The sequence below is a fragment of the Ascaphus truei genome, unplaced genomic scaffold, assembly GCF_040206685.1.
Source record: "Ascaphus truei isolate aAscTru1 unplaced genomic scaffold, aAscTru1.hap1 HAP1_SCAFFOLD_520, whole genome shotgun sequence".
Lineage (NCBI taxonomy): Eukaryota > Metazoa > Chordata > Amphibia > Anura > Ascaphidae > Ascaphus > Ascaphus truei.
The window spans coordinates 170,233-195,572 of NW_027456851.1; the positions used below are offsets into that span (position 1 = coordinate 170,233).

The 25,340-nt window shown below is 50.3% G+C and overlaps 1 protein-coding gene across 1 annotated transcript in view; it reads left to right on the forward strand.

The window, feature by feature from the left end:
- Nucleotides 1–25,340, forward strand: part of NUGGC (nuclear GTPase, germinal center associated) — a gene marked incomplete at its 3' end in the record, with an annotated part of 159,592 nt that overhangs the window by 61,345 nt on the left and 72,907 nt on the right. The window contains exons 3-4 of the mRNA XM_075584277.1: nucleotides 11,361–11,592; nucleotides 15,557–15,766. Coding sequence (XP_075440392.1) covers nucleotides 11,361–11,592; nucleotides 15,557–15,766 — 442 coding nt within the window. The remainder of the gene's footprint in view (nucleotides 1–11,360; nucleotides 11,593–15,556; nucleotides 15,767–25,340) is intronic.

The following is a 25,340-nucleotide window of genomic DNA, read 5'->3' on the forward strand; positions in this document are numbered from 1 at the left end:
AGCACGCAGTGCTGGTCCTGTATATATTCTGTATAGCACGCAGTGCTGGTCCTGTATATATTCTGTACTGTATAGCACGCAGTGCTGGTCCTGTATATATTCTGTATAGCACGCAGTGCTGGTCCTGTATATATTCTGTATAGCACGCAGTGCTGGTCCTGTATATATTCTGTATATCACGCAGTGCTGGTCCTGTATATATTCTGTATATCACGCAGTGCTGACGGTCCTGTATATATTCTGTATAGCACGCAGTGCTGGTCCTGTATATATTCTGTATAGCACGCAGTGCTGACGGTCCTGTATATATTCTGTATAGCACGCAGTGCTGGTCCTGTATATATTCTGTATAGCACGCAGTGCTGGTCCTGTATATATTCTGTATAGCACGCTGTGCTGGTCCTGTATATATTCTGTATATCACGCAGTGCTGGGCCTGTATATATTCTGTATATCACGCAGTGCTGGTCCTGTATATATTCTGTATAGCACGCAGTGCTGGTCCTGTATATATTCTGTATAGCATGCAGTGCTGGTCCTGTATATATTCTGTACTGTATAGCACGCAGTGCTGGTCCTGTATATATTCTGTATAGCACGCAGTGCTGGTCCTGTATATATTCTGTATATCACGCAGTGCTGGTCCTGTATATATTCTGTATATCACGCAGTGCTGGTCCTGTATATATTCTGTATATCACGCAGTGCTGACGGTCCTGTATATATTCTGTATAGCACGCAGTGCTGGTCCTGTATATATTCTGTATAGCACGCAGTGCTGGTCCTGTATATATTCTGTATAGCACACAGTGCTGGTCCTGTATATATTCTGTATATCACGCAGTGCTGGTCCTGTATATATTCTGTATAGCACGCAGTGCTGGTCCTGTATATATTCTGTATAGCACGCTGTGCTGGTCCTGTATATATTCTGTATAGCACGCTGTGCTGGTCCTGTATATATTCTGTATATCACGCAGTGCTGGTCCTGTATATATTCTGTATAGCACGCAGTGCTGGTCCTGTATATATTCTGTATATCACGCAGTGCTGGTCCTGTATATATTCTGTATAGCACGCAGTGCTGGTCCTGTATATATTCTGTATAGCACACAGTGCTGGTCCTGTATATATTCTGTATAGCACGCAGTGCTGGTCCTGTATATATTCTGTATATCACGCAGTGCTGGTCCTGTATATATTCTGTATATCACGCAGTGCTGGTCCTGTATATATTCTGTATATCACGCAGTGCTGGTCCTGTATATATTCTGTATAGCACGCAGTGCTGACGGTCCTGTATATATTCTGTATAGCACGCAGTGCTGGTCCTGTATATATTCTGTATAGCACGCAGTACTGGTCCTGTATATATTCTGTATAGCACGCAGTACTGGTCCTGTATATATTCTGTATAGCACGCAGTGCTGGTCCTGTATATATTCTGTATAGCACGCAGTGCTGGTCCTGTATATATTCTGTATAGCACGCAGTGCTGGTCCTGTATATATTCTGTATAGCACGCAGTGCTGGTCCTGTATATATTCTGTATATCACGCAGTGCTGGTCCTGTATATATTCTGTATATCACGCAGTGCTGACGGTCCTGTATATATTCTGTATAGCACGCAGTGCTGGTCCTGTATATATTCTGTATAGCACGCAGTGCTGACGGTCCTGTATATATTCTGTATAGCACGCAGTGCTGGTCCTGTATATATTCTGTATAGCACGCTGTGCTGGTCCTGTATATATTCTGTATATCACGCAGTGCTGGGCCTGTATATATTCTGTATATCACGCAGTGCTGGTCCTGTATATATTCTGTATAGCACGCAGTGCTGGTCCTGTATATATTCTGTATAGCATGCAGTGCTGGTCCTGTATATATTCTGTACTGTATAGCACGCAGTGCTGGTCCTGTATATATTCTGTATAGCACGCAGTGCTGGTCCTGTATATATTCTGTATATCACGCAGTGCTGGTCCTGTATATATTCTGTATATCACGCAGTGCTGGTCCTGTATATATTCTGTATATCACGCAGTGCTGGTCCTGTATATATTCTGTATATCACGCAGTGCTGACGGTCCTGTATATATTCTGTATAGCACGCAGTGCTGGTCCTGTATATATTCTGTATAGCACGCAGTGCTGGTCCTGTATATATTCTGTATAGCACACAGTGCTGGTCCTGTATATATTCTGTATATCACGCAGTGCTGGTCCTGTATATATTCTGTATAGCACGCAGTGCTGGTCCTGTATATATTCTGTATAGCACGCTGTGCTGGTCCTGTATATATTCTGTATAGCACGCTGTGCTGGTCCTGTATATATTCTGTATATCACGCAGTGCTGGTCCTGTATATATTCTGTATAGCACGCAGTGCTGGTCCTGTATATATTCTGTATATCACGCAGTGCTGGTCCTGTATATATTCTGTATAGCACGCAGTGCTGGTCCTGTATATATTCTGTATAGCACGCAGTGCTGGTCCTGTATATATTCTGTATAGCACGCAGTGCTGGTCCTGTATATATTCTGTATATCACGCAGTGCTGGTCCTGTATATATTCTGTATATCACGCAGTGCTGGTCCTGTATATATTCTGTATATCACGCAGTGCTGGTCCTGTATATATTCTGTATAGCACGCAGTGCTGACGGTCCTGTATATATTCTGTATAGCACGCAGTGCTGGTCCTGTATATATTCTGTATAGCACGCAGTACTGGTCCTGTATATATTCTGTATAGCACGCAGTACTGGTCCTGTATATATTCTGTATAGCACGCAGTGCTGGTCCTGTATATATTCTGTATAGCACGCAGTGCTGGTCCTGTATATATTCTGTATAGCACACAGTGCTGGTCCTGTATATATTCTGTATAGCACGCAGTGCTGACGGTCCTGTATATATTCTGTATAGCACGCAGTGCTGGTCCTGTATATATTCTGTATATCACGCAGTGCTGGTCCTGTATATATTCTGTATAGCACGCAGTGCTGGTCCTGTATATATTCTGTATAGCACGCAGTGCTGACGGTCCTGTATATATTCTGTATAGCACGCAGTGCTGACGGTCCTGTATATATTCTGTATAGCACGCAGTGCTGGTCCTGTATATATTCTGTATAGCACGCAGTGCTGGTCCTGTATATATTCTGTATAGCACGCAGTGCTGGTCCTGTATATATTCTGTATATCACGCAGTGCTGGTCCTGTATATATTCTGTATATCACGCAGTGCTGGTCCTGTATATATTCTGTATAGCACGCAGTGCTGGTCCTGTATATATTCTGTACTGTATAGCACGCAGTGCTGGTCCTGTATATATTCTGTATAGCACGCAGTGCTGGTCCTGTATATATTCTGTATAGCACGCAGTGCTGGTCCTGTATATATTCTGTATATCACGCAGTGCTGGTCCTGTATATATTCTGTATATCACGCAGTGCTGACGGTCCTGTATATATTCTGTATAGCACGCAGTGCTGGTCCTGTATATATTCTGTATAGCACGCAGTGCTGACGGTCCTGTATATATTCTGTATAGCACGCAGTGCTGACGGTCCTGTATATATTCTGTATAGCACGCAGTGCTGGTCCTGTATATATTCTGTATAGCACGCTGTGCTGGTCCTGTATATATTCTGTATATCACGCAGTGCTGGGCCTGTATATATTCTGTATATCACGCAGTGCTGGTCCTGTATATATTCTGTATAGCACGCAGTGCTGACGGTCCTGTATATATTCTGTATAGCACGCAGTGCTGACGGTCCTGTATATATTCTGTATAGCACGCAGTGCTGGTCCTGTATATATTCTGTATATCACGCAGTGCTGGTCCTGTATATATTCTGTATAGCACGCAGTGCTGGTCCTGTATATATTCTGTATAGCACGCAGTGCTGACGGTCCTGTATATATTCTGTATAGCACGCAGTGCTGGTCCTGTATATATTCTGTATAGCACGCAGTGCTGGTCCTGTATATATTCTGTATATCACGCAGTGCTGGTCCTGTATATATTCTGTATAGCACGCAGTGCTGGTCCTGTATATATTCTGTATAGCACGCTGTGCTGGTCCTGTATATATTCTGTATATCACGCAGTGCTGGTCCTGTATATATTCTGTATATCACGCAGTGCTGGTCCTGTATATATTCTGTATAGCACGCAGTGCTGGTCCTGTATATATTCTGTATAGCACGCAGTGCTGGTCCTGTATATATTCTGTACTGTATAGCACGCAGTGCTGGTCCTGTATATATTCTGTATAGCACGCAGTGCTGGTCCTGTATATATTCTGTATATCACGCAGTGCTGGTCCTGTATATATTCTGTATATCACGCAGTGCTGGTCCTGTATATATTCTGTATAGCACGCAGTGCTGACGGTCCTGTATATATTCTGTATAGCACGCAGTGCTGGTCCTGTATATATTCTGTATAGCACGCAGTGCTGACGGTCCTGTATATATTCTGTATAGCACGCAGTGCTGGTCCTGTATATATTCTGTATAGCACGCAGTGCTGACGGTCCTGTATATATTCTGTATAGCACGCAGTGCTGGTCCTGTATATATTCTGTATAGCACGCAGTGCTGGTCCTGTATATATTCTGTATAGCACGCTGTGCTGGTCCTGTATATATTCTGTATATCACGCAGTGCTGGGCCTGTATATATTCTGTATATCACGCAGTGCTGGTCCTGTATATATTCTGTATAGCACGCAGTGCTGACGGTCCTGTATATATTCTGTATAGCACGCAGTGCTGACGGTCCTGTATATATTCTGTATAGCACGCAGTACTGGTCCTGTATATATTCTGTATAGCACGCAGTGCTGGTCCTGTATATATTCTGTATAGCACGCAGTGCTGGTCCTGTATATATTCTGTATATCACGCAGTGCTGGTCCTGTATATATTCTGTATATCACGCAGTGCTGGTCCTGTATATATTCTGTATAGCACGCTGTGCTGGTCCTGTATATATTCTGTATATCACGCAGTGCTGGTCCTGTATATATTCTGTATAGCACGCAGTGCTGGTCCTGTATATATTCTGTATAGCACGCAGTGCTGGTCCTGTATATATTCTGTATAGCACGCAGTGCTGGTCCTGTATATATTCTGTACTGTATAGCACGCAGTGCTGGTCCTGTATATATTCTGTATAGCACGCAGTGCTGGTCCTGTATATATTCTGTATAGCACGCAGTGCTGGTCCTGTATATATTCTGTATATCACGCAGTGCTGGTCCTGTATATATTCTGTATATCACGCAGTGCTGACGGTCCTGTATATATTCTGTATAGCACGCAGTGCTGGTCCTGTATATATTCTGTATAGCACGCAGTGCTGACGGTCCTGTATATATTCTGTATAGCACGCAGTGCTGGTCCTGTATATATTCTGTATAGCACGCAGTGCTGGTCCTGTATATATTCTGTATAGCACGCTGTGCTGGTCCTGTATATATTCTGTATATCACGCAGTGCTGGGCCTGTATATATTCTGTATATCACGCAGTGCTGGTCCTGTATATATTCTGTATAGCACGCAGTGCTGACGGTCCTGTATATATTCTGTATAGCACGCAGTGCTGGTCCTGTATATATTCTGTATAGCACGCAGTGCTGGTCCTGTATATATTCTGTATATCACGCAGTGCTGGTCCTGTATATATTCTGTATAGCACGCAGTGCTGGTCCTGTATATATTCTGTATAGCACGCAGTGCTGACGGTCCTGTATATATTCTGTATAGCACACAGTGCAGGTCCTGTATATATTCTGTATAGCACGCAGTGCTGGTCCTGTATATATTCTGTATAGCACGCAGTACTGGTCCTGTATATATTCTGTATATCACGCAGTGCTGGTCCTGTATATATTCTGTATAGCACGCAGTGCTGGTCCTGTATATATTCTGTATAGCACGCTGTGCTGGTCCTGTATATATTCTGTATATCACGCAGTGCTGGTCCTGTATATATTCTGTATATCACGCAGTGCTGGTCCTGTATATATTCTGTATAGCACGCAGTGCTGGTCCTGTATATATTCTGTATAGCACGCAGTGCTGGTCCTGTATATATTCTGTACTGTATAGCACGCAGTGCTGGTCCTGTATATATTCTGTATAGCACGCAGTGCTGGTCCTGTATATATTCTGTATATCACGCAGTGCTGGTCCTGTATATATTCTGTATATCACGCAGTGCTGGTCCTGTATATATTCTGTATAGCACGCAGTGCTGACGGTCCTGTATATATTCTGTATAGCACGCAGTGCTGGTCCTGTATATATTCTGTATAGCACGCAGTGCTGACGGTCCTGTATATATTCTGTATAGCACGCAGTGCTGGTCCTGTATATATTCTGTATAGCACGCAGTGCTGGTCCTGTATATATTCTGTATATCACGCAGTGCTGGTCCTGTATATATTCTGTATATCACGCAGTGCTGACGGTCCTGTATATATTCTGTATAGCACGCAGTGCTGGTCCTGTATATATTCTGTATAGCACGCAGTGCTGACGGTCCTGTATATATTCTGTATAGCACGCAGTGCTGGTCCTGTATATATTCTGTATAGCACGCAGTGCTGGTCCTGTATATATTCTGTATAGCACGCTGTGCTGGTCCTGTATATATTCTGTATATCACGCAGTGCTGGGCCTGTATATATTCTGTATATCACGCAGTGCTGGTCCTGTATATATTCTGTATAGCACGCAGTGCTGACGGTCCTGTATATATTCTGTATAGCACGCAGTGCTGGTCCTGTATATATTCTGTATAGCACGCAGTGCTGGTCCTGTATATATTCTGTATATCACGCAGTGCTGGTCCTGTATATATTCTGTATAGCACGCAGTGCTGGTCCTGTATATATTCTGTATAGCACGCAGTGCTGACGGTCCTGTATATATTCTGTATAGCACGCAGTGCTGGTCCTGTATATATTCTGTATAGCACGCAGTGCTGGTCCTGTATATATTCTGTATAGCACGCAGTACTGGTCCTGTATATATTCTGTATATCACGCAGTGCTGGTCCTGTATATATTCTGTATAGCACGCAGTGCTGGTCCTGTATATATTCTGTATAGCACGCTGTGCTGGTCCTGTATATATTCTGTATATCACGCAGTGCTGGTCCTGTATATATTCTGTATATCACGCAGTGCTGGTCCTGTATATATTCTGTATAGCACGCAGTGCTGGTCCTGTATATATTCTGTATAGCACGCAGTGCTGGTCCTGTATATATTCTGTACTGTATAGCACGCAGTGCTGGTCCTGTATATATTCTGTATAGCACGCAGTGCTGGTCCTGTATATATTCTGTATATCACGCAGTGCTGGTCCTGTATATATTCTGTATATCACGCAGTGCTGGTCCTGTATATATTCTGTATATCACGCAGTGCTGACGGTCCTGTATATATTCTGTATAGCACGCAGTGCTGGTCCTGTATATATTCTGTATAGCACGCAGTGCTGACGGTCCTGTATATATTCTGTATAGCACGCAGTGCTGGTCCTGTATATATTCTGTATAGCACGCAGTGCTGGTCCTGTATATATTCTGTATATCACGCAGTGCTGGTCCTGTATATATTCTGTATAGCACGCAGTGCTGGTCCTGTATATATTCTGTATAGCACGCAGTGCTGACGGTCCTGTATATATTCTGTATAGCACGCAGTGCTGGTCCTGTATATATTCTGTATAGCACGCAGTGCTGGTCCTGTATATATTCTGTATAGCACGCAGTGCTGGTCCTGTATATATTCTGTATAGCATGCAGTGCTGGTCCTGTATATATTATGTACTGTATAGCACGCAGTGCTGGTCCTGTATATATTCTGTATAGCACGCAGTGCTGGTCCTGTATATATTCTGTATATCACGCAGTGCTGGTCCTGTATATATTCTGTATATCACGCAGTGCTGGTCCTGTATATATTCTGTATATCACGCAGTGCTGACGGTCCTGTATATATTCTGTATAGCACGCAGTGCTGGTCCTGTATATATTCTGTATAGCACGCAGTACTGGTCCTGTATATATTCTGTATATCACGCAGTGCTGGTCCTGTATATATTCTGTATAGCACGCAGTGCTGGTCCTGTATATATTCTGTATAGCACGCTGTGCTGGTCCTGTATATATTCTGTATATCACGCAGTGCTGGTCCTGTATATATTCTGTATATCACGCAGTGCTGGTCCTGTATATATTCTGTATAGCACGCAGTGCTGGTCCTGTATATATTCTGTATAGCACGCAGTGCTGGTCCTGTATATATTCTGTACTGTATAGCACGCAGTGCTGGTCCTGTATATATTCTGTATAGCACGCAGTGCTGGTCCTGTATATATTCTGTATATCACGCAGTGCTGGTCCTGTATATATTCTGTATATCACGCAGTGCTGGTCCTGTATATATTCTGTATAGCACGCAGTGCTGACGGTCCTGTATATATTCTGTATAGCACGCAGTGCTGGTCCTGTATATATTCTGTATAGCACGCAGTGCTGACGGTCCTGTATATATTCTGTATAGCACGCAGTGCTGGTCCTGTATATATTCTGTATAGCACGCAGTGCTGGTCCTGTATATATTCTGTATATCACGCAGTGCTGGTCCTGTATATATTCTGTATATCACGCAGTGCTGACGGTCCTGTATATATTCTGTATAGCACGCAGTGCTGGTCCTGTATATATTCTGTATAGCACGCAGTGCTGACGGTCCTGTATATATTCTGTATAGCACGCAGTGCTGGTCCTGTATATATTCTGTATAGCACGCAGTGCTGGTCCTGTATATATTCTGTATAGCACGCTGTGCTGGTCCTGTATATATTCTGTATATCACGCAGTGCTGGGCCTGTATATATTCTGTATATCACGCAGTGCTGGTCCTGTATATATTCTGTATAGCACGCAGTGCTGACGGTCCTGTATATATTCTGTATAGCACGCAGTGCTGGTCCTGTATATATTCTGTATAGCACGCAGTGCTGGTCCTGTATATATTCTGTATATCACGCAGTGCTGGTCCTGTATATATTCTGTATAGCACGCAGTGCTGGTCCTGTATATATTCTGTATAGCACGCAGTGCTGACGGTCCTGTATATATTCTGTATAGCACGCAGTGCTGGTCCTGTATATATTCTGTATAGCACGCAGTGCTGGTCCTGTATATATTCTGTATAGCACGCAGTACTGGTCCTGTATATATTCTGTATATCACGCAGTGCTGGTCCTGTATATATTCTGTATAGCACGCAGTGCTGGTCCTGTATATATTCTGTATAGCACGCTGTGCTGGTCCTGTATATATTCTGTATATCACGCAGTGCTGGTCCTGTATATATTCTGTATATCACGCAGTGCTGGTCCTGTATATATTCTGTATAGCACGCAGTGCTGGTCCTGTATATATTCTGTATAGCACGCAGTGCTGGTCCTGTATATATTCTGTACTGTATAGCACGCAGTGCTGGTCCTGTATATATTCTGTATAGCACGCAGTGCTGGTCCTGTATATATTCTGTATATCACGCAGTGCTGGTCCTGTATATATTCTGTATATCACGCAGTGCTGGTCCTGTATATATTCTGTATATCACGCAGTGCTGGTCCTGTATATATTCTGTATATCACGCAGTGCTGACGGTCCTGTATATATTCTGTATAGCACGCAGTGCTGGTCCTGTATATATTCTGTATAGCACGCAGTGCTGACGGTCCTGTATATATTCTGTATAGCACGCAGTGCTGGTCCTGTATATATTCTGTATAGCACGCAGTGCTGGTCCTGTATATATTCTGTATATCACGCAGTGCTGGTCCTGTATATATTCTGTATAGCACGCAGTGCTGGTCCTGTATATATTCTGTATAGCACGCAGTGCTGACGGTCCTGTATATATTCTGTATAGCACGCAGTGCTGGTCCTGTATATATTCTGTATAGCACGCAGTGCTGGTCCTGTATATATTCTGTATAGCACGCAGTGCTGGTCCTGTATATATTCTGTATAGCATGCAGTGCTGGTCCTGTATATATTATGTACTGTATAGCACGCAGTGCTGGTCCTGTATATATTCTGTATAGCACGCAGTGCTGGTCCTGTATATATTCTCTATATCACGCAGTGCTGGTCCTGTATATATTCTGTATATCACGCAGTGCTGGTCCTGTATATATTCTGTATATCACGCAGTGCTGGTCCTGTATATATTCTGTATAGCACGCAGTGCTGGTCCTGTATATATTCTGTATAGCACGCAGTGCTGACGGTCCTGTATATATTCTGTATAGCACGCAGTGCTGGTCCTGTATATATTCTGTATATCACGCAGTGCTGGTCCTGTATATATTCTGTATATCACGCAGTGCTGGTCCTGTATATATTCTGTATAGCACGCAGTGCTGGTCCTGTATATATTCTGTATAGCACGCTGTGCTGGTCCTGTATATATTCTGTATAGCACGCTGTGCTGGTCCTGTATATATTCTGTATATCACGCAGTGCTGGTCCTGTATATATTCTGTATAGCACGCAGTGCTGGTCCTGTATATATTCTGTATATCACGCAGTGCTGGTCCTGTATATATTCTGTATATCACGCAGTGCTGGTCCTGTATATATTCTGTATAGCACGCTGTGCTGGTCCTGTATATATTCTGTATAGCACGCTGTGCTGGTCCTGTATATATTCTGTATAGCACGCAGTGCTGTCCTGTATATATTCTGTATAGCACGCTGTGCTGGTCCTGTATATATTCTGTATAGCACGCAGTGCTGTCCTGTATATATTCTGTATAGCACGCTGTGCTGGTCCTGTATATATTCTGTATAGCACGCTGTGCTGGTCCTGTATATATTCTGTATAGCACGCAGTGCTGTCCTGTATATATTCTGTATAGCACGCAGTGCTGTCCTGTATATATTCTGTATAGCACGCAGTGCTGGTACTGTATATATTCTGTATAGCACGCAGTGCTGTCCTGTATATATTCTGTATAGCACGCTGTGCTGTCCTGTATATATTCTGTATAGCACGCAGTGCTGGTCCTGTATATATTCTGTACTGTATAGCACGCAGTGCTGTCCTGTATATATTCTGTACTGTATATCACGCAGTGCTGGTCCTGTATATATTCTGTACTGTATAGCACGCAGTGCTGGTCCTGTATATATTCTGTACTGTATAGCACGCAGTGCTGGTCCTGTATATATTCTGTATAGCACGCAGTGCTGTCCTGTATATATTCTGTATACACCTCTCACATTTGCATTCCTTGCTGTAAGATCCCGGATCGCTGCGCTGAGCAGCCAGGCGCCGCTCCCTCGGACGCGCATCGCGGTGGTGGGAGACACGGGTGCCGGGAAGAGCAGTTTATTGAATGCGTTGCTGGAGGAGGAGGACGTGCTGCCCACGTCCGCCATGAGGGCCTGCACGGCGGCGGTGGTGGAGATTTGCAAAAGCTCCGAGGAGGAGGACGGCGGCTACCGGGCGGAAGTGACATTTCTCTCTGAGGAGGTCAGTCCCTGGCTGCTCTGTGTGGGGGGGTCCCTGGCTGCTCTGTGAGGGGGGGTCCCTGGCTGCTCTGTGAGGGGGGGGGGTCCCTGGCTGCTCTGTGAGGGGGGGGTCCCTGGCTGCCCTGTGAGGGGGGTCCCTGGCTGCTCTGTGAGGGGGGGGGTCCCTGGCTGCCCTGTGAGGGGGGGGGTCCCTGGCTGCTCTTTGAGGGGGGGGGGTCCCTGGCTGCCCTGTGAGGGGGGGGGTCCCTGGCTGCTCTGTGAGGGGGGGGGGGTCCCTGGCTGCCCTGTGAGGGGGGGGGTCCCTGGCTGCTCTGTGAGGGGGGGGGGGTCCCTGGCTGCTCTGTGAGGGGGGGGGTCCCTGGCTGCTCTGTGAGGGGGGGTCCCTGGCTGCTCTGTGAGGGGGGGTCCCTGGCTGCTCTGTGAGGGGGGGTCCCTGGCTGCTCTGTGAGGGGGGGTCCCTGGCTGCTCTGTGAGGGGGGGGGGGGGTCCCTGGCTGCTCTGTGAGGGGGGTCCCTGGCTGCTCTGTGAGGGGGGGGTCCCTGGCTGCCCTGTGAGGGGGGGGTCCCTGGCTGCCCTGTGAGGGGGGTCCCTGGCTGCTCTGTGAGGGGGGGGGGTCCCTGGCTGCTCTGTGAGGGGGGTCCCTGGCTGCTCTGTGAGGGGGGTCCCTGGCTGCTCTGTGAGGGGGGGGTCCCTGGCTGCTCTGTGAGGGGGGGGTCCCTGGCTGCTCTGTGAGGGGGGTCCCTGGCTGCTCTGTGAGGGGGGGGTCCCTGGCTGCTCTGTGAGGGGGGGGTCCCTGGCTGCTCTGTGAGGGGGGGAGGGGGGTCCCTGGCTGCTCTGTGAGGGGGGGTCCCTGGCTGCTCTGTGAGGGGGGTCCCTGGCTGCCCTGTGAGGGGGGGGGGGTCCCTGGCTGCCCTGTGAGGGGGGGGGGTCCCTGGCTGCCCTGTGAGGGGGGGGTCCCTGGCTGCTCTGTGAGGGGGGGTCCCTGGCTGCCCTGTGAGGGGGGGGGTCCCTGGCTGCTCTTTGAGGGGGGGGGGGTCCCTGGCTGCCCTGTGAGGGGGGGGGGGATGTCCCTGGCTGCCCTGTCTCTCTCCCTGCTTCCAGCCCTGTGTCTCTCCCCACTTCCAGCCCTGTCTCTCCCCGCTTCCTGCCCTGTGTCTCTCTCCCTGCTTCCAGCCCTGTGTCTCTCCCCACTTCCTGCCCTGTGTCTCTCTCCCTGCTTCCAGCCCTGTCTCTCCCTTCTTCCAGCCCTGTGTCTCTCCCCACTTCCAGCCCTGTGTCTCTCCCCGCTTCCTGCCCCGTGTCTCTCTCCCTGCTTCCTGCCCCATGTCTCTCCCCACTTCCTGCCTGTGTCTCTCCCCACTTCCAGCCCTGTGTGTCTCCCTGCTTCCTGCCCCGTGTCTCTCCCCGCTTCCTGCCCCGTGTCTCTCCACTTCCTGCCGTGTCTCTCCCCGCTTCCTGCCGTGTCTCTCCCCGCTTCCTGCCGTGTCTCTCTCCCCGCCCCGTGTCTCTCTCCCCACTTCCAGCCCTGTGTCCCCCCCCCCGCTTCCTGCCCCGTTTCTCTCTCCCGCTTCCAGCCCTGTGTCTCTCCCTGCTTCCAGCCCTGTCTCTCCCCGCTTCCTGCCCCGTGTCTCTCCCCGCTTCCTGCCCCGTGTCTCTCCCCGCTTCCAGCCCTGTCTCTCTCCCCGCTTCCTGCCCCGTGTCTCTCTCCCCGCTTCCTGCCCCGTGTCTCTCCCCGCTTCCTGCCCCGTGTCTCTCTCCCTGCTTCCAGCCCTGTGTCTCTCCCCGCTTCCTGCCCTGTGTCTCTCCCCGCTTCCTGCCCTGTGTCTCTCCCCGCTTCCTGCCCTTTGTCTCTCCCCGCTTCCTGCCCTTTGTCTCTCCCCGCTTCCTGCTCCGTGTCTCTCCCTGCTTCCTGCCCTGTGTCTCTCCCCGCTTCCTGCCTGTTTCTCTCCCCGCTTCCTGCCTGTGTCTCTCCCCGCTTCCTGCCCTGTCTCTCTCCCTGCTTCCTGCCTGTGTCTCTCCCCGCTTCCTGCCTGTGTCTCTCCCCGCTTCCTGCCTGTGTCTCTCCCCGCTTCCTGCCTGTGTCTCTCCCCGCTTCCTGCCTGTGTCTCTCCCCGCTTCCTGCCCTTTGTCTCTCCCCGCTTCCTGCCCTTTGTCTCTCCCCGCTTCCTGCCCCGTGTCTCTCCCCGCTTCCTGCCCTGTGTCTCTCCCCGCTTCCTGCCTGTGTCTCTCCCCGCTTCCTGCCTGTGTCTCTCCCCGCTTCCTGCCTGTGTCTCTCCCCGCTTCCTGCCTGTGTCTCTCCCCGCTTCCTGCCCTTTGTCTCTCCCCGCTTCCTGCCCTTTGTCTCTCCCCGCTTCCTGCCCTTTGTCTCTCCCCGCTTCCTGCCCTGTGTCTCTCCCCGCCCTGTCTCTCTCCCCGCTTCCTGCCCTGTCTCTCTCCCCGCTTCCTGCCCTGTCTCTCTCCCCGCTTCCTGCCCTGTCTCTCTCCCCGCTTCCTGCCCTGTCTCGCTCCCCGCTTCCTGCACTGTCTCTCTCCCCGCTTCCTGCACTGTCTCTCTCCCCGCTTCCTGCCCTGTCTCTCCCCGCTTCCTATCCTGTGTCTCTCCCCGCTTCCTGCCCCGTCTCTCTCCCCGCTTCCTGCCCCGTCTCTCTCCCCGCTTCCTGCCCTGTCTCTCCCCGCTTCCTGCCCTGTGTCTCTCCCCGCTTCCTGCCCTGTGTCTCTCCCCGCTTCCTGCCCTGTGTCTCTCCCCGCTTCCTGCCCTGTGTCTCTCCCCGCTTCCTGCCCTGTGTCTCTCCCCGCTTCCTGCCCTGTGTCTCTCCCCGCTTCCTGCCCTGTGTCTCTCCCCGCTTCCTGCCCTGTGTCTCTCCCCGCTTCCTGCCCTGTCTCTCTCCCTGCTTCCAGCCCTGTGTCTCTCCCCGCTTCCTGCCCTGTCTCTCTCCCTGCTTCCAGCCCTGTGTCTCTCCCCGCTTCCTGCCCTGTCTCTCCCCGCTTCCTGCCCCGTGTCTCTCCCCGCTTCCTGCCCTGTCTCTCTCCCCGCTTCCAGCCCTGTGTCTCTTCCCGCTTCCTGCCCTGTGTCTCTCCCCGCTTCCTGCCCCGTGTCTCTCCCCGCTTCCTGCCCCGTGTCTCTCCCCGCTTCCAGCCCTGTGTCTCTCCCCGCTTCCTGCCCCGTGTCTCTCCCCGCTTCCTGCCCCGTGTCTCTCCCCGCTTCCTGCCCTGTGTCTCCCCGCTTCCTGCCCCGTGTCTCTCCCTGCTTCCTGCCCCGTGTCTCTCCCCGCTTCCTGCCCCGTGTCTCTCCCCGCTTCCTGCCCTGTGTCTCCCCGCTTCCTGCCCCGTGTCTCTCCCTGCTTCCTGCCCCGTGTCTCTCCCCGCTTCCTGCCCTGTCTCTCTCCCTGCTTCCAGCCCTGTGTCTCTCCCGCCGCTTCCTGCCCTGTCTCCCCGCTTCCTGCCCTGTGTCTCTCCCCGCTTCCTGCCCTGTATCTCTCCCCGCTTCCTGCCCTGTCTCTCTCCCCGCTTCCTGCCCTGTCTCTCTCCCCGCTTCCTGCCCTGTCTCTCTCCCCGCTTCCAGCCCTGTGTCTCTCCCCGCTTCCTGCCCTGTCTCTCCCCGCTTCCTGCCCCCTGTCTCTCCCCGCTTCCTGCCCTGTCTCTCTCCCTGCTTCCAGCCCTGTGTCTCTTCCCGCTTCCTGCCCTGTGTCTCTCCCCGCTTCCTGCCCCGTGTCTCTCCCCGCTTCCTGCCCCGTCTCTCTCCCCGCTTCCTGCCCTGTGTCTCTCCCCGCTTCCTGCCCTGTGTCTCTCCCCGCTTCCTGCCCCGTGTCTCTCCCCGCTTCCTGCCTTGTGTCGCTCCCCGCTTCCTGTTCGGCCTTGTCTCTCTCCCCTCTCCCCTTTCTGCCCCGCCCATGTTTTGTTTGTATACTCCCATCTCTGCTCCACCTGACCTGCTTCTATGACCCGATTCCTCCTTTCTCCCGCAGGAATGGGACAGTGAGCTGCAACTTCTCATCACCGATATGAAGGACAAGTCAGGGAAGTTTAAGAAGCGTCCGGACAGTAAGTCGGCGGCTGGTGTAGCGTACAGCCGAGTGAAGGCTGTGTACGGACACATAGCGGAACTGAACGTGCTGAAGCAGAACAAAGAGGTGACTCAGCACCTGGGGACCGTGAAGAGCATCTCTGAGTACACAGTGAGTCCTGATCCCTCCCAGTCCTTATCTTGTGAGGCGTCAGCCATGGTGATCCTCCTGTCCTCGTATTCCTTATCTTGTGAGGCGTCATCCACGGATCCTCTTGTCCCTCGTATTTCTCATGATATTAGGCGTCAGCCACGGGATCCTCCTGTCCCAGTAGACGAGGACTTTTAACACCATTTATATTTAAGGGATCAATCACAGGGCAAAACACAGTAATGAAATAAAATGAAGTTTATTTTGGATAAATCCTCGAAAACACACAAATACAAAAGACAAAAATATACACACTTACAGGTGTATGGGGGGATGAAATCTACCTTTCCTAGGTGCAAGGACCCACTTCATATGGGTTTTCCCATCTGCTTCTCTGCTCCAGGATATCAAAGTGCTGCACACAGCAGCCCCTATGAAATGTATGTCCACACTCCTTCCCAGAGATGGACTTCTGAGGGAATCTCCACACACCCTCCCAGAGTGTCTCCCTTTGAGGGTAACTCATGCTCTGTCCAGCAGCACCTCTTTTATGCCCCTTGGTGGCTATCTTTTAACATTGAGCAAAGCAGCCAGCCAAGAGAAACAGTGCCTAGGGCTGAGACCTGGTAACTGATTCATTTAACTAATCCCCTACCTTTGTTCTGAGCTTTTTCTATGGAGAGCTTCAACTTAGTGGATTTACAGAAACTCCCTCCATACAAATGACAGGCACATAACTTAATTTATATTTGCAGTGTTAACATGTTAATTCCATCACCATTCAATAACAAACTACTGTATCTAGCTGGGGGGCAATTGCTAACACAGGGATAAATACAGACATAAGGTAATTATGTAAAAGATATGACATGGAATTACACACTGCTAGCCCAAATCACATCATGAAACAGTTCTAACTGGGGAAGGATTGTCACATGGAATAAAAGAATACATGCTTTGATAACATTCATTTACACATTCCCTGTTCTTCCCCAGACATTAAAGACATTTGGCTGGATGAAATATTACTAGGACAGCCAAGTTACACGGTTTTATAGGTGTAAATCGCTGGGATTTCTCCCCACAGCCATCTACCCCTACCGTCATATCGTATTCCTCAAGCTGTGAGGCGTCAGCCACGGGATCCTCCTGTCCCTCCTATTCCTCATGTTGTGAGGTGTCAGCCACGGGATCCTCCTGTCCCTCCTATTCCTCATGTCATGATGTGTCAGCCACGGGATCCTCCTGTCCCTCCTATTCCTCATGTTGTGAGGTGTCAGCCACGGGATCCTCCTGTCCCTCCTATTCCTCATGTTGTGAGGTGTCAGCCACGGGATCCTCCTGTCCCTCCTATTACTCATGTTGTGAGGTGTTAGCCACGGGATCCTCCTGTCCCTCCTATTCCTCATGTTGTGAGGCGTCAGCCACGGGATCCTCCTGTCCCTCCTATTCCTCATGTCATGATGTGTCAGCCACGGGATCCTCCTGTCCCTCCTATTCCTCATGACATGATGTGTTAGCCACGGGATCCTCCTGTCCCTCCTATTCCTCATGTTGTGAGGTGTTAGCCACGGATCCTCCTGTCCCTCCTATTCCTCATGTTGTGAGGTGTCAGCCACGGGATTCTCTTGTCCCTCCTATTCCTCATGTTGTGAGGTGTCAGCCACGGATCCTCCTGTCCCTCCTATTCCTCGTGTTGTTATGTGTCAGCCACGGGATCCTCCTGTCCCTCGTATTCCTCATGTCATGGTGTGTCAGCCACGGGATCCTCCTGTCCCTCCTATTACTCATGTTGTGAGGTGTTAGCCACGGGATCCTCCTGTCCCTCCTATTCCTCATGTTGTGAGGTGTCAGCCACGGGATCCTCCTGTCCCTCATATTCCTCATGTTGTGAGATGTCAGCCACGGGATCCTCCTGTCTCTCGTATTCCTCATGTTATGAGGTGTTAGCCACGGGATCCTCCTGTCCCTCGTATTCCTCATGTTGTGAGGTGTCAGCCACGGGATCCTCCTGTCCCTCCTATTCCTCATGTTGTGAGGTGTCAGCCACAGGATCCTCCTGTCCCTCCTATTCCTCATGTTGTGAGGTGTCAGCCACGGGGATCCTCCTGTCCCTGATATTCCTCATGTTGTGAGGTGTCAGCCACGGGATCCTCCTGTCCCTCCTATTCCTCATGTTGTGAGGTGTCAGCCACGGGATCCTCCTGTCCCTCCTATTCCTCATGTTGTGAGATGTCAGCCACGGGATCCTCCTGTCCCTCCTATTCCTCATGTTGTGAGATGTCAGCCACGGGATCCTCTTGTCCCTCGTATGCCTCATGTTGTGAGGTGTTAGCCACGGATCCTCCTGTCCCTCGTATTCCTCATGTTGTGAGGTGTCAGCCACGGGATCCTCCTGTCCCTCCTATTCCTCATGTTGTGAGATGTCAGCCACGGGATCCTCCTGTCCCTCCTATTCCTCATGTTGTGAGATGTCAGCCACGGGATCCTCCTGTCCCTCCTATTCCTCATGTTGTGAGGTGTCAGCCACGGGATCCTCCTGTCCCTCCTATTCCTCATGTTGTGAGGTGTCAGCCACGGGATCCTCCTGTCCCTCGTATTCCTCATGTTGTGAGATGTCAGCCACGGGATCCTCTTGTCCCTCGTATTCCTCATGTTGTGAGGTGTCAGCCACGGGATCCTACTGTCCCTCCTATTCCTCATGTTGTGAGGTGTTAGCCACGGGATCCTCCTGTCCCTCCTATTCCTCATGTTGTGAGGTGTCAGCCACGGGATACTCTTGTCCCTCCTATTCCTCATGTTGTGAGGTGTCAGCCACGGGATCCTCTTGTCCCTTCTATTCCTCATGTTGTGAGGTGTTAGCCACGGGATCCTCCTGTCCCTCCTATTCCTCATGTTGTGAGGTGTTAGCCACGGGATCCTCCTGTCCCTCGTATTCCTCATGTTGTGAGGTGTCAGCCACGGGATCCTCCTGTCCCTCCTATTCCTCATGTTGTGAGGTGTCAGCCACGGGATCCTCCTGTCCCTCCTATTCCTCATGTTGTGAGGTGTCAGCCACGGGATCCTCCTGTCCCTCCTATTCCTCATGTTGTGAGATGTCAGCCACGGGATCCTCTTGTCCCTCGTATTCCTCATGTTGTGAGGTGTTAGCCACGGATCCTCCTGTCCCTCCTATTCCTCATGTTGTGAGGTGTTAGCCACGGATCCTCCTGTCCCTCGTATTCCTCATGTTGTGAGATATCAGCCACGGGATCCTCCTGTCCCTCCTATTCCTCATGTTGTGAGGTGTTAGCCACGGATCCTCCTGTCCCTCGTATTCCTCATGTTGTGAGATATCAGCCACGGGATCCTCCTGTCCCTCCTATTCCTCATGTTGTGAGGTGTTAGCCACGGATCCTCCTGTCCCTCCTATTCCTCATGTTGTGAGATGTCAGCCACGGGATCCTCCTGTCCCTCCTATTCCTCATGTTGTGAGGTGTCTGTCGCTGGAGACCAGAGATTTACACCTTTATACCAGGATTATATCACTGAGCAAAAGCAAGAAGTAAAACAAATTGCGATTTATTACTTAGAAACAGACGTACACTCAGTGAATTACAATATACAGGAGAAAAACACACTTACTGGAGGTCTTGGGAAAAAATAAACTTTCCTAGCCTTTACAGTCCTTAAAACAAAGTTTGCAGTTGACCAGGACTTGTCCCGAAATGTCCTGGAGCTCAAATCGGCATTAGTTACCATACGCCACCGCTGTATCTCTTCCGGAGCTGCCAAAATCCCTTGACCATGGGAAAGCACCAAACGTCCTGGTACTCTTTTCGGCGTGTAGTCCCTGCCCCGACCGCTGTCATGGGAGACCAATGCTTTTAACACCTTAATATCCAGATCCTTTGACTGAGCAAAGCAGAAGATATAATAAATTATAATTTATTTACACAATGAACACACACCGCTTGATTTACAAAATAGTACGAAAATACACTTACTGGTTATGATGTTAAATCTGGTTACAGGAAAGATCTTAGATGGAACTCTTTACCGCATGATGAATCTTAGATGGATCTTAGGTGAATCTCAGATGGAACTGTTACCCGAGGGGCTGCACAGATTTTTAAACCCTCCCAATCCCTATCTGTACAGTCTTCAGCCAACCGCTGCGTGGGAACTAAATAACCCACCTATCGTCAGGTTTTGCCAGTCTCTTACAGAACCTGGCAGAGAGCTTCAGTATAGCAACTGAGCATGTGCGAACCACCATCTTCCCCCACTTGTCATGTGAGACCCCCTGACGGCTTGGCGCCGGAGAGTCTGGATCGAGTAGCCATTTGCCAGGATGGCTTATTGAACTTCTCTTCCTTTTCTCCTCCCTGCTACCAAATGGTTAACACCTCCATATCCTTGCTTACCCATTATTAACACCTTCATCCTGCATGGCCTTTGAAGCTGATTCTTTGAAGCTCATAGGCGAAGTAGCTTCCCCTGCTTCCTATGCAAATGGATGTTTATCCATACTAAATGCCTTCCTCTGAACAGTACTGGAATAAAAATATAAACTTTGGGGATTGTTAAAAACCATTTTCTTTTCCCCTTATACAGAAAACATTGTTACAATAACCCATACCTTTAAAACATGATATGATTCTCCCCCCCTTAGCCCTGGTGGGAGACACACAGACGGCCCCTAATACAATTACAGTATTAACACCATCACTGGGCTGCAGAGCTGATACTCTACACTTTAACTTAAAGCCCCTATAACTCTCTTCGCCTTATCCCTGGGGAGAGATGTACGGAACCCCCCATCGGGTTCTGGGGTTTGGACATATGCCGAGAACCTTAAATGTAATTCAGTTCCCTGCCCGGTTTTACTGTTCTGGTTTGTGCTGAAGCAGGTGGATTTGGCGGTGAGCTGCAAACTGCTTTCTAGGGGGGATTTTATCCGGTGTCTGTGATCCTCAGGAATCTGGGGGATTCCGGAGTACATGTTTCGGGGTAACCCGCAACCCTGGCCCCCTTCTACCCAAACACACACTGACAACATTTTACCGTGAAATCACCCCTGAAACTCACGCCCTGCGTATCTCCGCTGGCCGGCACTCCTGGACCTTTAAGAATACACATACATCTTTGTTATACATGCAGTTACATGCCATGATTGGGTTGTAGAGCTGACACTCACAATTTCCCAACATGGCTCAGGCGCATCCAGCTGGGCCAAATACCTTTATTAATGGCCTGGGTACCCCTTCACCATCATAACCGCTATGTTCTCTTTTGAGAACTTGGCCTCGAAAAGTGGGACTTACTGTAGCAAATTTCTTGCCTTAATCTCTGAAGCCGCTCGCTGCTATTTCTCCGAGAGCATTGTTTGGTGATTTCCAATTTGCCGCTGCTCTCTTGGCGCTTAGAATCTCCGGTCCTGATTGGCTGCTGGGTTTCTTATTGGATTTCAGTCCCATTCACAGAATACTACAACCAATCAGCGCGTGGGAATATTTCTTCCAGCCGATCAGAGATTTGCCGGTCCCCTGAAGCCGGGCGGGCACGGATTTCAATTCTGCAAAGGGCATGCGCCCACTGGACACCTCTGCCACTGAGCATATTGAACCCACCCGCTGGTCTGGCTCCTCAGAGTCTGGGGCTAAGTAAATGGTCGCCCGATAGCCCCTATTCATGTCAGGACGTGGAAACTTTACTTTAACTCTGGTACTCCGCCTGCCCTAACACTGGGGCATCTCTGACACTTTCAAGTCCGGGACGCGAGCAGATTCAGTGGCACCAGGCCTGGTGGCCATCTGGTCTCTCGGAACCAGAGACTTGGAAATTCCCCAGCTCATATACAGTGCATAAAACATATATACCTATATACATACAGTGCATAAAACATATATACCTATATACACAATGTTAGTAAAAATATCACAACATTCTCCTAACTCCCTTGTTCCCTAGGATCTAGTGGAAAGTCGCGCACGTTCAGAGCTCCAAGAGCTTCCTATAAGAAGTTTATTAAAAGTTGGTTTAAATAACGCTTAGGTTAAGTTTCAGAGTTGCTTCTATTCTACCGAAGCTGGACTTAGAAATAATTTCACCCTCGAAACCTTATCGATGGTTGGAGACAGGGGTTCTGAGTGTCTCCAACCATCGATAAGGTTTCGAGGGTGAAATTATTTCTAAGTCCAGCTTCGGTAGAATAGAAGCAACTCTGAAACTTAACCTAAGCGTTATTTAAACCAACTTTTAATAAACTTCTTATAGGAAGCTCTTGGAGCTCTGAACGTGCGCGACTTTCCACTAGATCCTAGGGAACAAGGGACTTGGTCCAGAGGTCTGTGCCTACACATACCCGGGAATCTGACCCGATTTCCGGGTACATTTTGGGGTGGCCAGCAACTCTGGACCCCGACTACCTAGACACAATCCGACAACACTTTTACAGCAAAGTCCCCCCTGAAATTCACAGCCTGAGAATCTCCCCTGAAACTCACAGCCTGAGAATCTCCCCTGAAACTCACAGCCTGAGAATCCCCCCTGAAACTCTCAGCCTGAGAATCCCCCCTGAAACTCACAGCCTGAGAATCCCCCCTGAAACTCACAGCCTGAGAATCCCCCCTGAAACTCACAGCCTGAGAATCCCCCCTGAAACTCACAGCCTGAGAATCCCCCCTGAAACTCATAGCCTGAGAATCTCCCCTGAAACTCACAGCCTGAGAATCCCCCCTGAAACTCACAGCCTGAGAATCTCCCCTGAAACTCACAGCCCGAGAATCCCCCCTGAAACTCACAGCCTGAGAATCCCCCCTGAAACTCACAGCCCGAGAATCCCCCCTGAAACTCACAGCCTGAGAATCTCCCCTGAAACTCACAGCCCGAGAATCTCCCCTGAAACTCACAGCCCGAGAATCTCCCCTGAAACTCACAGCCTGAGAATCCCCCCTGAAACTCCCAGCCCGAGAATCCCCCCTGAAACTCACAGCCCGAGAATCCCCCCTGAGACTCACAGCCCGAGAATCCCCCCTGAAACTCACAGCCTGAGAATCTCCCCTGAAACTCACAGCCCGAGAATCCCCCCTGAGACTCACAGCCTGAGAATCTCCCCTGAAACTCACAGCCTGAGAATCCCCCTGAAACTCACAGCCTGAGAATCCCCCCTGAGACTCACAGCCTGAGAATCTCCCCTGAAACTCACAGCCCGAGAATCTCCCCTGAGACTCACAGCCTGAGAATCCCCCCTGAGACTCACAGCCCGAGAATCCCCCCTGAGACTCACAGCCCGAGAATCCCCCCTGAGACTCACAGCCCGAGAATCCCCCCTGAAACTCACAGCCTGAGAATCCCCCTGAGACTCACAGCCCGAGAATCCCCCCTGAAACTCAGAGCCTGAGAATCCCCCCCTGAGACTCACAGCCTGAGAATCCCCCCTGAAACTCACAGCCTGAGAATCTCCCCTGAGACTCACAGCCTGAGAATCCCCCCTGAGAATCTCCCCTGAGAATCTCCCCTGAAACTCACAGCCTGAGAATCCCCCCTGGTTAGCGCTCCTGGTAAGGCAAAAGACACCAAATCCTTTAATGTTGCACAAACATATACATTTACAGGTAAATTTGTGTAGAACCACTGGGTTCAAGAGCTGACTCTCTAAACCCTGAAATAGGCTCAGAGGTAACCAGCCGGGCATAAAACCTTTATTGATGGCCTGGTTACCCCCTCACCGTCACAGTGTCAGCCACGGGATCCTCCTGTCCCTCCTATTCCTCATGTTGTGAGGTGTAAGCCACGGGATCCTCCTGTCCCTCCTATTCCTCATGTTGTGAGGTGTTAGCCACGGGATCCTCCTGTGTCTCGTATTCCTCATGTTGTGAGGTGTCAGCCACGGGATCCTCCTGTGGCTCGTATTCCTCATGTTGTGAGGTGTCAGCCACGGGATCCTCCTGTGTCTCGTATTCCTCATGTTGTGAGGTGTTAGCCACAGATCCTCCTGTCTCTCGTATTCCTCATGTTGTGAGGTGTCAGCCACGATATCCTCCTGTCTCTCGTATTCCTCATGTTGTGAGGTGTTAGCCACGGGATCCTCCTGTCTCTCATATTCCTCATGTTGTGAGGTGTCAGCCACGGGATCCTCCTGTCTATCCTATTCCTCATGTTGTGAGGTGTTAGCCACGGATCCTCCTGTCCCTCCTATTCCTCATGTTGTGAGGTGTTAGCCACGGGATCCTCCTGTCTCTCGTATTCCTCATGTTGTGAGGTGTCAGCCACGGGATCCTCCTGTCTCTCCTATTCCTCATGTTATGAGGTGTCAGCCACGGGATCCTCCTGTGTCTCGTATTCCTCATGTTGTGAGGTGTTAGCCACAGATCCTCCTGTCTCTCGTATTCCTCATGTTGTGAGGTGTTAGCCACGATATCCTCCTGTCTCTCGTATTCCTCATGTTGTGAGGTGTCAGCCACGGGATCCTCCTGTGTCTCGTATTCCTCATGTTGTGAGGTGTTAGCCACGGATCCTCCTGTCTCTCGTATTCCTCATGTTGTGAGGTGTTAGCCACGGATCCTCCTGTCTCTCGTATTCCTCATGTTGTGAGGTGTCAGCCACGGGATCCTCCTGTCTCTCCTATTCCTCATGTTATGAGGTGTCAGCCACGGGATCCTCCTGTCTCTCGTATTCCTCATGTTTTGAGGTGTCAGCCACGGGATCCTCCTGTGTCTCGTATTCCTAATGTTGTGAGGTGTAAGCCACGGGATCCTCCTGTCCCTCCTATTCCTCATGTTGTGAGGTGTTAGCCACGGATCCTCCTGTCCCTCCTATTCCTCATGTTTTGAGGTGTCAGCCACGGGATCCTCCTGTCTCTCGTATTCCTCATGTTGTGAGGTGTCAGCCACGGGATCCTCCTGTCTCTCGTATTCCTCATGTTGTGAGGTGTCAGCCACGGGATCCTCCTGTCTCTCGTATTCCTCATGTTGTGAAGTGTCAGCCACGGGATCCTCCTGTCATCTCGGCTCATCCTGGGCCCCCATCACTTCATCCTGGGCCCCCATCACCTCATCCTGGCCCCCCATCACCTCATCCTGGCCCCCCATCACCTCATCCTGGCCCCCCATCACCTCATCCTGGCCCCCCATCACCTCATCCTGGCCCCCCATCACCTCATCCTGGCCCCCCATCATCTCAGCTCATCCTGGCCCCCCATCACCTCACCTCAACCTGGCTCCCCATCATCTCACCTCATCCTGGCCCCCCATCACCTCACCTCAACCTGGCTCCCCATCATCTCGGCTCATCCTGGCCCCCCATCACCTCACCTCAACCTGGCTCCCCATCACCTCACCTCATCCTGGCCCCCTATCATCTCAGCTCATCCTGCCCCCCCATCACCTCACCTCATCCTGGCTCCCCATCATGTCCTCAGCTTATCCTGGCCCCACATCACCTCACCTCATCCTGGCTCCCCATCACCTCATCCTGCCCCCCCATCACCTCACCTCATCCTGGCCCCCCATCATCTCCTCAGCTCATCCTGGCCCCCATCACCTCACCTCATCCTGCCCTCCCCCCATCATCTCACCTCATCCTGGCCCCCCATCATCTCCTCACCTCATCC